Below are 16,056 nucleotides of genomic sequence, written 5' to 3'. Positions count from 1 at the left end.
AGATACATGTGCCTGGAAAGCTTTCAAAATGCCCTCCTTTAAACATTTATAAAATACTTCTCAAGCTACTCGAGCACTTCAAGTAATTTGTGAATATAGTACAACTTTTAATAGTACAAGAATCCAGATCAGGAGAAACACTGTGTGTCCAAAGACAAGACTATATTCAAAAGAGTGCTTACATAAAACAGTGATGAAGAAAAGGTAACATGTGTGTTACCCGTGTTAGAGTATTAACACTACATGCCTTTATTCAATTCAATTTAGTTTTATTTATATAGCGCCAAATCACAACAGTCACCTCAAGGTGCTTTATATTGTGAGGTAAAGACTAAAATAATTACAGCAAAAACCCAACAGTCAAAACGACCCCCTATGAGCAAGAATTTGGAAACAGTGGGGAGGAAAAACTCCCTTTTAACAAGAAGAAACCTCCGACAGGGAGGGACAGTCATCTGCTGCTACCGGTTGGGGCTGAGGGGAGCGACAGGACAAAAGACATGCTGTGGAAAAGAGCCAGAGATTAATGATAACTATTGATTAAATGCAGAGTGTATAGAGGGTATAAACAGAGTAAAAAGAGGTGAATGAAAAGAAACACTCATGGGAAACCCCCAGCAGCCTAGGTCTATTGCAGCGTAACTAAAGGTCACCTGACCCAGCCCTAACTATAAGTTTGATCATAAAGGAAAGTTTTAAGTCTAATCTGTCATGGCCGGGGAGGAAACGGACGAGGAAGGACCAACATGAAGGACTCCAGAAGCAAACACAACTTAAAAGGGGATTTATTTCACCGGGGAAACACAAATACAAAAACCTTGGAAGGGAGGCACAGGGAGACGACGGGCAGGCGCAGGGAACACAGGAACATGCGGGCACAAAACATCAACGACGCGACAAGGAGCATGGGAAACACAAGACTTAAATACACAGAGGGGCTGATGAGGGAAGAGGAAACAGGTGGGCACACAGGTGATTATGATTACCCTAACGGGGGGGAAAACAAAACTGAAGACAAGGAACAGACGACCATCAAAGTAAAACAGGAAGCCAGAAGGGGGAGACAAAGACGCAGACGCAGACTAGACACCAGGAAAACATGTGGAACAAGATGACAACATAGAAACCGAGAAAATAACAAACACCAAGAAAACATAACACTGGGCCACCGGCCCAGGACATGACATAATCTTAAAAACAGAGAGGGTGTCTGTCTCCCCAATCCAAAGTGGGAGCTGGTTCCACAGAAGAGGGGCCTGAAAGCTGAAGGCTCTGCCTCCCATTCTACTCTTGAGTATCCGAGGAACCACAAGTAAGTCAGCAGTCTGAGACCGAAGCTTTTTTAAAGCTTTTTCAGGACAGCTACTGGTTTCTCAGTGACGTCTTTACTTGGCTTATGTGGGTTATTTTTTTCAGAAAGCCAACTGTCCTCCAGTTTTATAAAAAGCAGCTTAATGGAGACGTGTCCATGAAAATAATAATAGTGATAATAGTGAAGATAAGAAAATATAATGAAGCATTCACTTCAGTTTCTATTAACAAATGTTAGGTTGAACTAAAAGTAACAGTGGAAATGGCACAAAGTGTCCCAGCTTGTCTAAGGAGTAAAACCTGCTGAAATGCTTCAGACATTTTTCAGCCAGTTCTCAAGTATCAGAGACTGTATCTCATAAAAGCAAGCATAAAAACAACAATACTTTCACATTGCAAAATGCAACATTTTTATTTTGGGGGGGAATTAGCATTAACACTGACCTTCCATGCTGCTGAGTGTCGAGTTCCCACCAACAAGCGGATATAGATTATAGCATTACACAATTTCTAATTTATTGCTGGAAGCTATAAAATGATTTAGTTGTGGCTGGCAACTTTGGTGATCTCCACCTCACCAGACAGGTGTACTGTAACAGTTGCAAAACTACACCCTGCTCTGGATGCAACCCTAGCATGTCTGATCCCACAGTCAGCTCCAGATCATCTAGGTATAGCTGACTAACTAGCCAAGTCAATGCCAGCTGGACTTTGGCTGGGCAGAGGTACAACTACGGCTCTATCTTCAGTATCTCTTTCCAGCTTGCTCTCTCTCTCCCACTGTCTCTCTCATGTCCATCTGCTGTGAACCCCTCTTGCTCTCATTGCGTCCTATGCCAGTATCTATTCCCATTTCTCCATGTGTATATCACTTTCACATCCACTTTTTCCTTCACCGCCTTATTGCTCCAGCCTGCCTCTTTCCTTCCATAAATCCTTCATTCTCTCCTTTTCATTTTTCCTTCAATATTCCTCCAGCACTTTTCCCCCATAAATTTTTTCCACTTTTCTTATTTTTCTTCCTCATCACATTCCCCATCTGAACTCCTACTGTTTTTCGATGTGAGACAGGTAATGGCTGGAAAAATAGAGGTCGAGAGAAGAGAAGACATGCACATAGAAAATAAGGGAGACGGGATGGTCACTGTCGGAAAAGCCTGGCTGAAAATATATTAAGCTGACCAGTACAGGACTGCAATGCAGACACACCAGAGCCTTAACTGTGTGTAGGTGTGTGTGAGTGCCCGTGTATGACAAAGAAAGAGTATGAGTGTCTTGAAGGGGATGGTGTGTGTGTGTGTGTGTGTGTGTGTGTGTGTGTGTGTGTGTGTGTGTGTGTGTGTGTGTGTGTGTGTGTGTGTGTGTGTGTGTGTGTTTGAATGCATATGTCCAGACTGTTTGCTACACTGCAGATTTTTTTTCTATCCCATAACACGCCACAGTTGTTTTATGGATTATAAATGAACTCATTATCTGTACCGCTCATTAGCTTTAGGTCCTAATTAGCCAAAATTAATATTGTTTCCCGACAAAGACATTGGCACTGGCAAATTGGCAATTGACCTCTTTGGTCAATCTGGAGAAAGGGACATAGTGACGAGGGGAAGCATAAAAAACAGGCGAGATCGGGGCAATGACAGATGCTCCGGTTTATCGGTTTTGGACGCACGTGTCCTGTTGTCCTCTCTTGCACTCACCAACAAAGCAGCGTCTCCTTCAGCAAGCTGCACTGTCGTCACTATCATCCAAGAACTGTGACAGGTGTGGGTTAAAAAGTGAATAGTCTAGATGCAGTACAAACAACCTCATCTTGTGTATGGTAAGTGTGCGAATTTGTGCAGGCGTGGAAGCAGGTATGTTACATATCCAGTGACTGACAGCAGAAAAGCTCAGAATCTGTACGGAAAACTGAGTTCTCACTGGAGACACAACGCCACACAGAGGGAGACAAACAGGAGAGAGTAACGCGCGTGCGCATGCGCATGCACGCACACACACACACACACACACACACACACACACGGACACAAAACAGGAACGTGGGCTAAACAGAAAGGCAGAGAAGAGAAGCTTGCCTAGTTCCTTAAAAAAAAAAAGTGATCCGCACTCCTAAGTAGGCCTGGTGTCACATCCTCTCGGCTGTGAGATAAAAGAGAGGAGGTCTATTATACTGCAGTCACTCAAGCTCACCATTGCACCAACGTGAAAAACCACACAAACGTTATTGAATACACACACAAACACACTCCCGTGCCCTCTTGGCCTTTTACCGAGCTGGCAGCAAACACGCACATATTTAAAAGACAAATACTTAAGTGCCGCCACTAAAGTGATGATGTATGGATGTGCTCCGAGAAAGGCTGGAGTGGTTTTACAGTGAATTTTAATATACTGAGAACATAATCAGACCAAAAATGAAAACAGAGTAAACAGAAGAAAGCCGATTTAAGTCGGGGATTGGTCCACAAAATGGGGGACAGAGTGCAGGCACCCCACATGTCAATTAATTCCATCTGGCACCAGCACAATGGCCTTTATGAGAACAAATGTCAGCTTTCAAGACAAGGACGAGATAACCTTTCTTCATAGAATGCACACCAGCCTCTGACGACCAACGGTGATATTACACTGCAGTCGGCTGGGTATAGGCTCATCCAGAGTGTCATCCAAACAACGGTTTGGCAAATATGTTGCTCCAGAAATGATCGTATTTTGGGGTAAGTAAAGCAAGAGAAAATGTAGTGTTGTTACTGTCACAATTTGCAGTATATACACATTTTCTAGAAAAAAAAAAAAGGACCGCATAAAGAAGCCGGGGGGGGGGGGGGGGGGGGGGGGGGTGCAGAACATGCTGATTAAAGTGCACTAAACACAAGTTCATTGTCTCAGCTGGAACTCAGTTTGTTCTATTATACTCGAGTAATATTCAGAAAATTATGCCAACCCAGTTAAGAGATTTTTTATATATATTAAAAATCATCTCCAGTGGTATTTGAGACCTTCTGAGTTTCAAAGACCATTAAGAGTTTTCCATGACATTTAATTTCTCTCCCTTTTTTCCTGAACTTACATCTTCTTTGTAATTAAAAAGGCCTTTTTCTGCATGCGCAAAAAGAGCCAAAGTGTATCAGCATTTGAGTCACGACGCTAACTGCCACATGCATGTCCATCTTCAAAGGAGCAAAGACAGACAGCAACAGATACAAACACACACACACACACACAGAAAGAAATGCACACACATATGCATTCCTCCTCCTCAGCTTCCCTGCACTGGAGCAGAGAGAGGTGGTCGCTGATGTGAAACATCAATTTCCAGGTTAGCTGCTCTGCGTGGCTCAGGCAGGTATCAGCCGTGACCCACCTGGGCCAGATAAGCAGCTGCGAGAAGCTGATCCGCCATCCAGCAATGCACCCCTCACTACAGGAGAATGGGGTAACATGGGCACACATACAAGCACACACACACACACACACTCAAATGAGTAAGTAAACAAAATAGTAAAGCCTGAACTATTAAGTACATTTGAGGGGGGAAAAAATTAAAACAACCAAATGCACCCAAAAATAAAACACACACATAAATGCATAATTGCTGATCAGGTAGAGAGAGGGTACATCCTCTTGATACCACTGGGATTAAGCTGGATTTAAACCATGAGGTATTCCAGATAGCAGTCCTACATAAAAATTCGCACACACACAAATGCAGTCAACAGACTGAACTTTATAATGACGCTGATAATTTGGGGTAATGATTCATATCTGTGATGTTTCTGAAGGCTCCCCTCTCACACTAAATCAAGTCAACAATAAATAAGTGTCTTGCCCAGCGACACAAATTAGTGTGTCACAGATTTCATTTAAACCTAAATTTCATTTGGAGGCTAAATATGTATATCACCGCGTGAGAGCCCAACTTCGATTAGTCAGCTAATCTAACAACTGCCACCATCACGGTGAGGCCTGTCAGCTCGGCGCTGGGCGCATTGGCAGCGCTGCTCAACCTGGTGTCGCAGCACATTCCCACAGACAATTTCAATTAACTTTTACAACCCTGAGAAATATCTCACAAACAGCCGACAGTTATTCACACTTCCCCCACCTTTGTATGTTTTGCTCTATTCTTACACTCTGTCTGGTCATAAGAATGAATGAAGCAGGCCACAATATAGAAGCACAGAAGCAGTGTGTTTTTAAAGGAGGCAAGGAGATAAAGAGAGATCACTACAGCCTGAAGTGTCTAAGAGCGCAACTCTGAGGAATTACTACTAAACAACTCTAAACAAGATGACTCAAAAGATGACAACAAACACACATTATCTATCTATCTATCTATCTATCTATCTATCTATCTATCTATCTATCTATCTATCTATCTATCTATCTATCTATCTATCTATCTATCTATCTATCTATCTATCTAGATAGATAGATAGATAGATAGATAGATAGATATGTACCAGGGTGTGCATCCAGTAAAGGTCCCCAGGATAGACCCCCATGAAGCCCCCCATGTAATGTTGGCAGGTGTAATAAACTTGGATGACAACTAGAGATTGACGAGGTACAACACAAATGCTACGGCAAGGGGGAACCAGGACGAGAGGTTCCCCACACTCTGAGACAGGGTACCAAACCCCAATAATAACAGCTATTATGCTGAATACCAGAGCAGCTGACCTGAAAGATGAGATCATGGCTAAGATGGAAACCTGGACCCCTGGAAGCCGAGTATCAAGACTCTCTCTATAGCGAGAGAGAGAGGAATGCCAACAACATCATAAGCAGTTAATCAGGCAATGAAATGAAATGGAAAAATCAACACTGAGTTTGATAAGTCTTACTAGTTTTGAAAGGTTAAAACCTGAATAACTTTTGTTATTTGTGAAATTTAAATGCAGAATAAAAAGAAACCAATCTGGGTCTGGATCCCACATGAGAGTCTGGACACTGCTGCTACATGGAAGCAAACACAAACACTTTTCCTTTTAGCAAGAAAAACCGATGGATGTTTAAAATATCTTAAAGAAAACTTGCAATGATTTTTTTTAGTTTCAAAAGCACACTTTCTAAAACTTAAAGCCTTTTATTTCTTGTGACACTATTTTACAGCAGAACATAATAAATGTGCCTTAAATCAAATTGTTGTTCAGGATTATACTCATGCTAAGTGGGTTGACTAAGGTGAAGGGTGTCACTGTGGCTACCGCTTTTATGCTACTTATATTTTATTCTAATAATATTGCCTCACGCGACACTTTACAGAAGGAGATGCTGGAGTTGTACCTTTGCTACATTTTAATGTTGGCAGGTGTAACAAACAGTTACCTTTAAGATGATCATGTTAAAACATTCCAGCATCTTAACATATAATAGGCAAATAATCCCAAAGTGGTTTAATAGCCGTTATATTTCCAAACTGAGCAAGAGACAGAATTCAGTGCAGGCAGGAACGCAGTGATAAAACTCAGCTGCCAAGAAAGAAAGAAGATGAGTGAAAAATTAAGCATGTTCAGGATGCTCAGCACAAACTCAGAGGCAAAGCTGCAATGACAGCCTGAGTGTTAAGACTCTGCATGGGCTATAATAACACTAACATATCACGTGCTCGGTAAGTGCAGACGATATAGCACAGCACAGCGTCATGATGGATGGTGTGTTTGCAGACACCGCTGAACCATGGACCCCATTATTTCCTGGGGGAGGAGGGGGGCAAAGCACCACCAGGGAGAGATAAGGGATGATTGACTAAACCAAAACAGAGGTCCCTCTTGGATGGCAGTCTGCTGGCATTATTGGTAAGCCATTGTGGGAGTCAGTGCAACAGCTCAATGACAGCAGAGAGCTCTCATAAGTAGTAAAAAGATCAAGCGCACCCCCTCCCTAAACTGAGGTAGGCGAAGACTCTTCATGTGGAGAGGAAAAACTTCTAGTCATTAAGAATATCTCCCGGACATGTTAGGACTCATCTCCTGCCGAGATCGGATGGTTCAAACCTCAGCAGGAAGGAGTACTTCACATCTGCAGCTGGTAGATAGGATTTATAAAACCAAGACGCACATGCACAGCCAGAGACACAGTCACTGTCGCACACAAAGCACATCCACCAACTCAAACTCACAAACAGTGACAGATACAAAAGCAGTTGCCAGAGATTCAAAAAGAACACAGACATTGCATTCTGATTTGGCTAAATGAGGACGCAACGTGGGAGTAAAAACAGACCAATGTGCTGCCCTGCTAGCAGTAACAATAACAAACATCTAGAGCATGCATCCTGCAGAGAGACAGTCCCAGATACCAGTCAACATCCTAAAAACACTAAATCAACTCTCAGTGGAACTCCATCTTTTTCCTCCTGACAGAACCCTAATTACCCTTTCTTTCTTTCTTTTCTTTTTTTTTAATCACCACTCATCTTTCTTTATTTCCCCTTTTATGTTTCCTGTTTCTGCTCCAAATTACTTTGTCCACAGACCCAAAACACAGGCAAAATGTTCCTGGATGTGTTCCAGTCCTATGTAAAACACTCCACTGTGTTGAAGTAATTTCCGATACTTAATGTGTCAAAAAAAATTAAGGGTTTACACTCGCTCTGAATGCTTTGGAATATGCTTCCTGATGAAAAAGTAAAACATTTAGGGACACTTTCAAGCCTTTGGATGAAAACAGCAATTTCTTTTGTTTGTTTATCTATGTTTAAATGCCAAAAAATGTGACACCTGCTTTTTTGATTTAATGTTTGGTTGATGATGCTCTTTGCACCACCTTGAAAATGTAAAAACAAATTAAAATAATTGAGGAATTTCTTCCAAGCAGGGGACAAAACCTTAAGTTCAGTATTCTTCAACAGTATTATTATTTTGGGGGGGTTTTTTTGCAGATAAATGTTAAAACATGTTACATGTGTTGGATTCCTGCTTGATAAAAATAGACACAGAGTGGTTTGGTGGACAGTAACTGTAAAATAAAAGAACAATAACTAATCACAAAGAGTCTTTTACAGAATGGTAAATTTTGAGAATTATATTATTACATCTACTGTATGTGGGCAGGAGGAGCAGGTGTTCTTGTACTTACAATACTAATTATTCAGTTCAAATCAATACATTTACTTTGTTTTTTTTTAACTACAGCATGTGTTGTTAAGCACTCACCAGCCCCCCCACCCCCCCACCCCCCACTTGTCTACTTACTTAGCAGTGACTACTAACCACAGTAAATAATTTGTTACTTTTAATACTGCACTTTTTTTAAATAAAGGAAATCCTCATGAATGAAAATGTTCAAGAGTAAAAGGAGAACTAGCAAACACTACCACAGTGTAATTGGAACCAATGTAAACTGAGCCTGAGAGAAAACAAATTACATGTATTGCTGATTGATGCAGAAGCTCAGAGCCAAAGGTGGGGGAGTGTGAACCTGGGTCTCAGTCGGTGGTTCACACTAGGAGTGTCAGCCAGGTACAGAGGCTTTTCTCTCCAAGCAGGTGATACTCTGGCCAATTATTTGATCAGCAGCAGAGAAAAAAAAAAAAAAAAGTCCTCATCTCCAGCCAGGTGCAACAAATGGGGAATTAGATATGATTTCCAAATGCCTCTCGATGAGGAGAAAAGCCTCAAAGGAGCATTCGTGTTTCTTTAGTCATTTTCTGAACATTAAAATCAGTCATGGCTGCTTCCAAAGAGATTTCCACTGGTGCAGGAATATGGTTCAAAACAATGTAATACTATACTGAAATTATGTTATTTTGAAGGTAGCACAACTGACCTTGGAGTCTGACGTCTTTCTAACAAATCTTAACAAATGATAGTCATTTCCATCCTTGACTGAACACTGATACTTCATCCACAATGCAGCAAGATCTTCAACAAGGATAACTTCAGAATTTGCAATAATGTAACATTGAGTAAGATAACTGACATATCTGTAATATACTTATTATCAAAGTTGTCTGTGCTGGTTCAAACACCTGCTTTCAGATATCAGATAAAGACAACTCACTGGTCCAGTCAAAATTAAAAAGCATTTACATTAGGACATCATCAAGCCACAATAGCCAGCGACAATGATAAATACGGCTTTTTCAATGCATGCAGGCAAGCTGACAGAGTCCATCTACTGAATTAGAAAGCTGTAAAAGAGACAGTGTCCAGAAAACAGATAGCTGACAAGCCACAGTTAATGCAGAGCGTGCTTGGCAGCTGACAGTGGGGAATTGGCTGGGGAGAGTACACAGACATTATCAACACATTTAGGGGGAGACTTTAATAAGTTCTTCCTTGGGGCTACCTCTTGCTCTTTAATTATTATTGAATTGGGTGCGCCACAGAGCTAATTAAAAGTGCAAGGTATTTACTGTGGCAGTCGAAGAGTGTGAGGGAGCAGAGGAGAGCGAGAGAAAAACGGGAGAGCGAAGAAGTTCTGACAGAATGTTGTTATTTTAATTGTTTTAATAGTGTCCTAGTAATGGGATATCCAGCTATTATTCTACATCTTTCATGCAGGACTAATAGAAAGAAAAAAAAATAGAGCCATGCTTTGGGAGTCATTTAGCTTTTTCTATGTAAGAAGAGAAAATACACGGCATAATATGAAAATCTAGTTGGGCTATTATAAAACTTGTAATACTGCTTTTTGAAGTCGTGTGTCGGTTATGTGATCTATCATTTCTGTAATTTTTTATTTTTTGCTATTTTTTTCAGTTTAGAGTGATGATCAATGCGGTTAACTTACAATAACTCAAAGGGCTGTTTCATCAATCCCTAAACTCGTGCAATCAGTACAGTCAGACGCTCATCTCCTTGTTCTCTTGGACCTCTGAGGTTTCTCGCTTTCTCAATAAAAAAGAAACGATTTTGAACAAATATAAAAAAAAAAAAAACGTATCCCGCATAAACGATCACAGGTTTTAATGACATTATAGCCCAAGCCAAATTTTTAAACAGAACGAGGCAGAAAAGCCTTGTGCTTAATTGGCATAAACTACAAGACACGCGCACAAACCTTCCCAGCAGAGTGTGGAAGTTTCTTATTTTCGACAAATGTTGTGTTTCCACAAGTTAATTACTTAGTAGAGAGCTTAATCTGCCGAATCAGGGCAAAGTGGATTAGGAGATGAGAGCGTTTAATCAAAGTGTTCTCTCTGTCTAATTACACATCCCATTTCTTGACACAACACACACTGTTATCTGCCGCTGCATTTAAACATCAGCTCTTCTGTTTAGCTGCCCTCGCCTCCAACAGTGAATGATCCCACAGCCTGGATGGGACCAAAAAAAAAAAATCACTGAATGTGAACACATGCAGGCTCAGACTGAACGGAGATGCACACATGAGCGCGCAGACGTGCAGAGACTGAACATAAATACGGAGAGGATTTGGTTCCAAACAAAATATAAAAATATTTGTTATCTGAGGCGTCGCTGTATCACCGCAGCTTACAGCAGACCACTAATGCAGCCTAATCACGCAGCACAAGCTTTGCTTATAACACGGGGGCCAAAGATTTCCACTGGGGTCTTCTCTCACTCGTGTTTTTAACTCAGATTGCTGTACTTGTGCGCATGAAAAACAATGGAAACTTAACTCAAAATAATCTCTATGAGGAGATATCTGCACATGAATATCTAGGAAAGGGATGGGATTTTTGATATCAGAAGATTTCTGGTTTCTCTTTGCTTGTAGTCTGATTTCTGCTGACCAATCATGCCTGAGCAGGCTTTGGTTGTGTGCATCATATAACCGCTGTCTATGCTCTGACCTCAATTTTTGCTTCCTAATAGCTTTTTTTTTTTTTTTATTTTTATCTATTAACAATGATCAGGAGGAATATCTGACTCAGATACTCACTGGCTACACTGGAAGCCCCCCCACATGTTGGTTGATGCCTCCAGAGTCTGTAGACCAGCCGGTACCTTATGAGACAGTATAAAGTATATGCCACTTGTGTGAGTTCACACTGTCTCAGAGCCTGCTCCCACTGTGTTACATGTGCATCTACAGCACACATCTGTGCAGCATCTTTCAAATACCTTGTGCCAGTTCCCAAATCAAATCTCTTGCTGCTGAGAGGGGGAAAGAAGTGAGTGAAATATCCATGTTTGGATGTGTTCCCTCATCTCCCTGATAAATATTATACTGAATGTGTTTCTGCATGCTGTACAGAGGCACGAGGCTACTGACTAAGAGAACATCCGCTGAATAGACAAGGCCAAAAAAATGGTGTTTGTGTAGGTGTCTGCACAGGCATGTGCAGCAATTTTACTAGAAGGTCTGTTTTTCTTATGTCTGCTACACAGTATAAATTAGCCTAATTCTTGGTGTCACTTCAGACAACCTGTTCACATGAACTGCAGTTACACCACCACAATGGCTTAATCCAACAACCTCCATAATAACTGACTATAACCATTCAGAGGGACTGTGGAAACCTGATCATTGTGCTCAAGTTGAGCAGTTTGGCTTCCAGTCAGCCAGACAGGTGCTCATTTATGTTCATCAAATTTGTGAGAAAATAATTGTCTGATGAAGTGCAGAAGAGCATATTAAGTTTTGAATGTGATTAAATCGCCTCCACTGCGCACTAAAAGGCCAATTTAACAATTCTTTATTCTTCGCACAATCTTGAGATGAGATAATTTGCTTTTTTTTTTTCTTATTCTGGCCTTTTGTTCAAATTAAAAGCACAAGTAATGTCAATTCTGTGCAGCGGCAATGAAACTGCTGCTGAAAGTGCTGCTGTACACCTACACCTGTAGGTGTTTGGCTTGAAAAAGAATCTTAAGCTGTTATTCACTAGGTCACATCCTTTTCTCACATAACACACACATTTGACATCTGACTCATGGGCTTGCGTGGTTGTGTGTTCACGTGTTTATGAATTGGAAGGCCTCCTAGATGAGGACATCTGCTGAGCTAATAAACAATAATCTTGACAAATTGTCACTGTCTGATCATTCAAGCCGGCCTCACAATCACACTACTGAATAAGCCATTACAGCCCGGGCCAAGGACATGACTGACAGCTCTCTAGACCAATGGAGGGTGTTGCTGAACCAAAGCCCAGCTGCTTGAGAGGATGACAATAATTCATGACCAGAGAGCAACTGGAATGTGGAATGGAGTAGTTAGGGAAATCTGCAATGCCACCCACTCATATCTCTATGCCCTTCACTGGTTAGAACAGCAGCCGACTTTATGAAGAGATGGCCTTCTGCCAGAAATGACTGTCCTTTTGGAAAAAGATGGCAAACCAGGCAACTATGAGGGCCATGGTGTTTGAGGTCATGATGATGTAGATTTACTGTAGACCCTGTGGGATACAGTCGCCTTTCCTGGCTGTAGCACAAAACATTTAATAGAAATGATGATACTGGAGATGATGCTGACAGCTTGATGGTCCATTATAAAAATGCAAGACGAGAGAGAGGGAGAGAGCGAAAACTATGCCCGTGACATGTAACCACTCACAGAAAACAGCTCTCAGGGCGTCGACATAAGTGAACGATTTAAGACTCAGACTAGGAGTGTTGACAGACTGGTAGAGTGTAAAGGTCATGTGATAAAAAAACAAACTTCTAGAAAATCAATCCACTATAAAGGATTTTAATTCCAAGCCACTGACACCCTCAGAGATGATGAAAAGCCTGACATCTTCAAATTGCCCTGTCAATCACCACAACCAGCAAAAATGACAATAAATAAATAAATATGGGGTATAACAGATCCAAAGGAACTGGGCTCAACTTAGTATCTGGTGTTAGTATCCCGCAACACAAGTGGGACTTGTTATAATCAAGCTTCTAATCACATGACAAAGCCTTTCAGGCATCGGCATCCCAGGTTTCCTTTGTGCAAGCTAAACATTATAGAGACAACCAGACTCATACATATGCACACGTGATGATACCCGAGATCCATTTCCATCACTGTCAGCGTTTGTTGTGACATCCCTCTCTACTCGCTTTTTCTTTTGCAGTTTATGTTCAAGGATAGAGAGGACAGAACATAACTGTGCAGCAAATAAGGTGACAGAGCACAAACAAAGACAGACTTTCTTTAGACCTTGCAGATACATCACATGCAACTCCTCGGCTATTCAGATACTCACCAACAGGCGTGTCTTCGTAGATAAGAAGGTACGTCGAGAAGAAGTAGTTCTGGAAACGAGGTGGTTGGTTGGTGCCTTTGGGGAAGAGAAAAGAAAGTAATTAAAGATTCATACTGAAACTATCTATTGTCATTTATGCTTCTGTTGTTTAAGCCAAATATACAGCGCTTAACTAATTTATTGGACAACCTGTCATTAAAAAAACAAAAAAAAACAAACTACAATTATTTTAGAAATCTGTCAAAAGCAAAGCTGAAAATGAGTGAATTCTCTGAACTGAATTCACGTTTTTATACCCAAATTTCAGCCAGCATGCCGGACTTCTCTGAGAAGTCAGAAATCAATCATAACATTCAACCTCTAAAAGTAAATAACTGTAATTTGGCATCTTAGTCACCCATAAAATGGGTGAAGAGCTGCCTCTTTAAAAAACAGGTGATTTTTTTTTTTATTATCCTTTTTTACCTTCTATAAAAAAAAAGTCCACTGTAGCATTCTCTTTAATCTCTTCTCTTTGTTTTAATTTTTCATGTCAAATACTCAAATTTAAGAAACAGAAAAACCATCTGCAAAGACAAGAGCAGTAAGATCTCTGTATGGGAGGGAATATTCACAAACGGCACAGGTTAAACGGGCCTGCTAGAGGGTTAATGGTCTCCCGTGTTTGGACAGTGTGCTGTAATGTCAAAAGGCAGAGCAATACAAGCTGTTTTTTTAGAGGGGGGAAGATCAGGGAACAAAGCTGATGGTCTTTGATCAGCTGAACACGCCGGCAGACCACAGAGACGGTGAAGCAAAAGAAAGGGGAGGCCAACTTGTTTGAAGTGAGAGTGCTTGATAGAGTGAATGGGTGCTTTGAAAGTGCGAGCTTTTTGTTCAGTCATGTGTCCTTCTGTGCGGAAGAAGATGCTCATCTCTGGCTTGCCTCCGGCTCTTAAGTGCCAAGAACACGGAGCGTGCTTGACAGGGTTTGAAGATGGCGACGATGAGGGTTAATAAGCTCCTGTCCGTACCTGCGGCTTAATTACCGCGAGCCACTGTATCAGGCTTGGGTAGCGTAATGCGGATAGATTGCAGCTACAAAATAATCACAGCGATGATCATCAATCCAATTTGCTGGATCAGGGAGGTAATGCTCAAGAGGAGCACAAGGTCAGTGTGCTAATGGGGTAGTTAGAGGAGGTAAGAGAAAGAGAGGGACAGAAACGGAGAGGAGAAGAGAAGAGAGAGGAAGCAACACAAAGAAAACACAAAGGTGTGAGGTGATAGTGAGAGGTGAGAGGCTGGAGGACTCCAGAGAAAGAAAGCCTTGATAAACTCATTGAGCTTGATGGAAAGAGGTTGTGACATTCCCCTTAATAACTTTCCACGCTGCTTCAGCGCTGCGTGTGATTGGATGTGTCTCCTGCCTGTCACTGCGAGACAGTTACCATGACGGTCTACAACAACGGAGCTCTCTCTCCCTCACTATATCTGCCCCTCGCTCGCCCTCATACTCAGCAAGGAGGTACACCGGGATTTTTTTTTTTTTTTTTTGTGGCGCTTATGGCTTAACTATAATAATGGGAGACATTATGCAAGAAACAGTGGAGGAGAGCAGAAAGCAGGAAAGCATGAGCAAGGGAATGAGAATGAGGGGAAAAAAAGGGAAATAAAAATAGGATTGAAAAGGTGTACAAGCCAAAAAAAAAAGGTGTGGGAAAGAATTTAGTGTAGAGAACAGAGAGGAATGCAGAACTATTTCTTATTCACACAAAATAGCATAAATTAGCATATTCCTATTTTCCCTAGTAACTGATATAGATCCTGCAAAACTATATTTATTCATGTTTTATTTGACTAACAAAGGTAGGTTTACCATTAAATGTTGATGCCACATTTATTTAAGTTTTTTATTCAAGTAAGTTTGACCGATTTAACACCTTTTGAATAATTCAGCTTCAAGTTCACACCGTTCTACACATTCACAAAAAAAAACAAAAAAGAAACAGCTGCCAAGTAAAAACACAATTTGCTACTTTTTTTTTTTATCCACGTCATAAATCAAACTGAAATGCATGCACTGTTGCAGGGATTTGCAGTAACTGTATAAAATATGCAGCACAAAGACGTTTTCCCTAATAACCAACACTCAACAAAATGAAAGTCTAGTCTGTGGATTTACAGATCCTTATTCTTCACAGTCAGGACTTACCTTCACAGAAAGAGTGGAGCAAGAGGAAGGGAAGGAGGAGCTTGGCAACTGCCATCCTGTTGCCTAAACCCACACTCCTTGATATCACCTGCACGCGATAAAAGACAAACACAGAACAGAGACACATTAATTTGGTACCTGAGTACACATGCTGCTGTTTCTGATGACCCCAATGAAGCCCACAAGCTGAAATGTGTCTGTCAGATAACACAGTTGTCCTGTGTACTACAAATGCCCAAACACGATTTCACCTTGTTTAATTCTAAGTCATAAAAATACATAAATAAATGTGCTATCCATACTTAAATCAGGTGTTTGTGTAGTGCGCACATTACTTAATAACCACAATCAGGGTGCTGAACTTGTCCATCAGACAGTCAACAAACACACATGTGGAGGTTGCAGCTTCACTTGATCAACTAATGTATGAGACCAA

At 41.1% G+C, this 16,056-nt stretch overlaps 1 protein-coding gene across 1 annotated transcript in view; it reads right to left on the bottom strand.

The window, feature by feature from the left end:
• Positions 1 to 16,056, bottom strand: part of cdh23 (cadherin-related 23) — a 170,942-nt gene that overhangs the window by 140,259 nt on the left and 14,627 nt on the right. Inside the window, 2 exon segments of the mRNA XM_030747862.1 lie at positions 13,427 to 13,501; positions 15,621 to 15,708. Coding sequence (XP_030603722.1) covers positions 13,427 to 13,501; positions 15,621 to 15,675 — 130 coding nt within the window. The 5' untranslated portion in view covers positions 15,676 to 15,708.

The sequence above is a fragment of the Archocentrus centrarchus genome, chromosome 15 (assembly GCF_007364275.1).
Source record: "Archocentrus centrarchus isolate MPI-CPG fArcCen1 chromosome 15, fArcCen1, whole genome shotgun sequence".
In the NCBI taxonomy this organism is placed as follows: Eukaryota; Metazoa; Chordata; class Actinopteri; order Cichliformes; family Cichlidae; genus Archocentrus; species Archocentrus centrarchus.
Note: the sequence above shows the minus strand (reverse complement) of the source record. Positions and strands in the feature narration are given on the sequence as shown.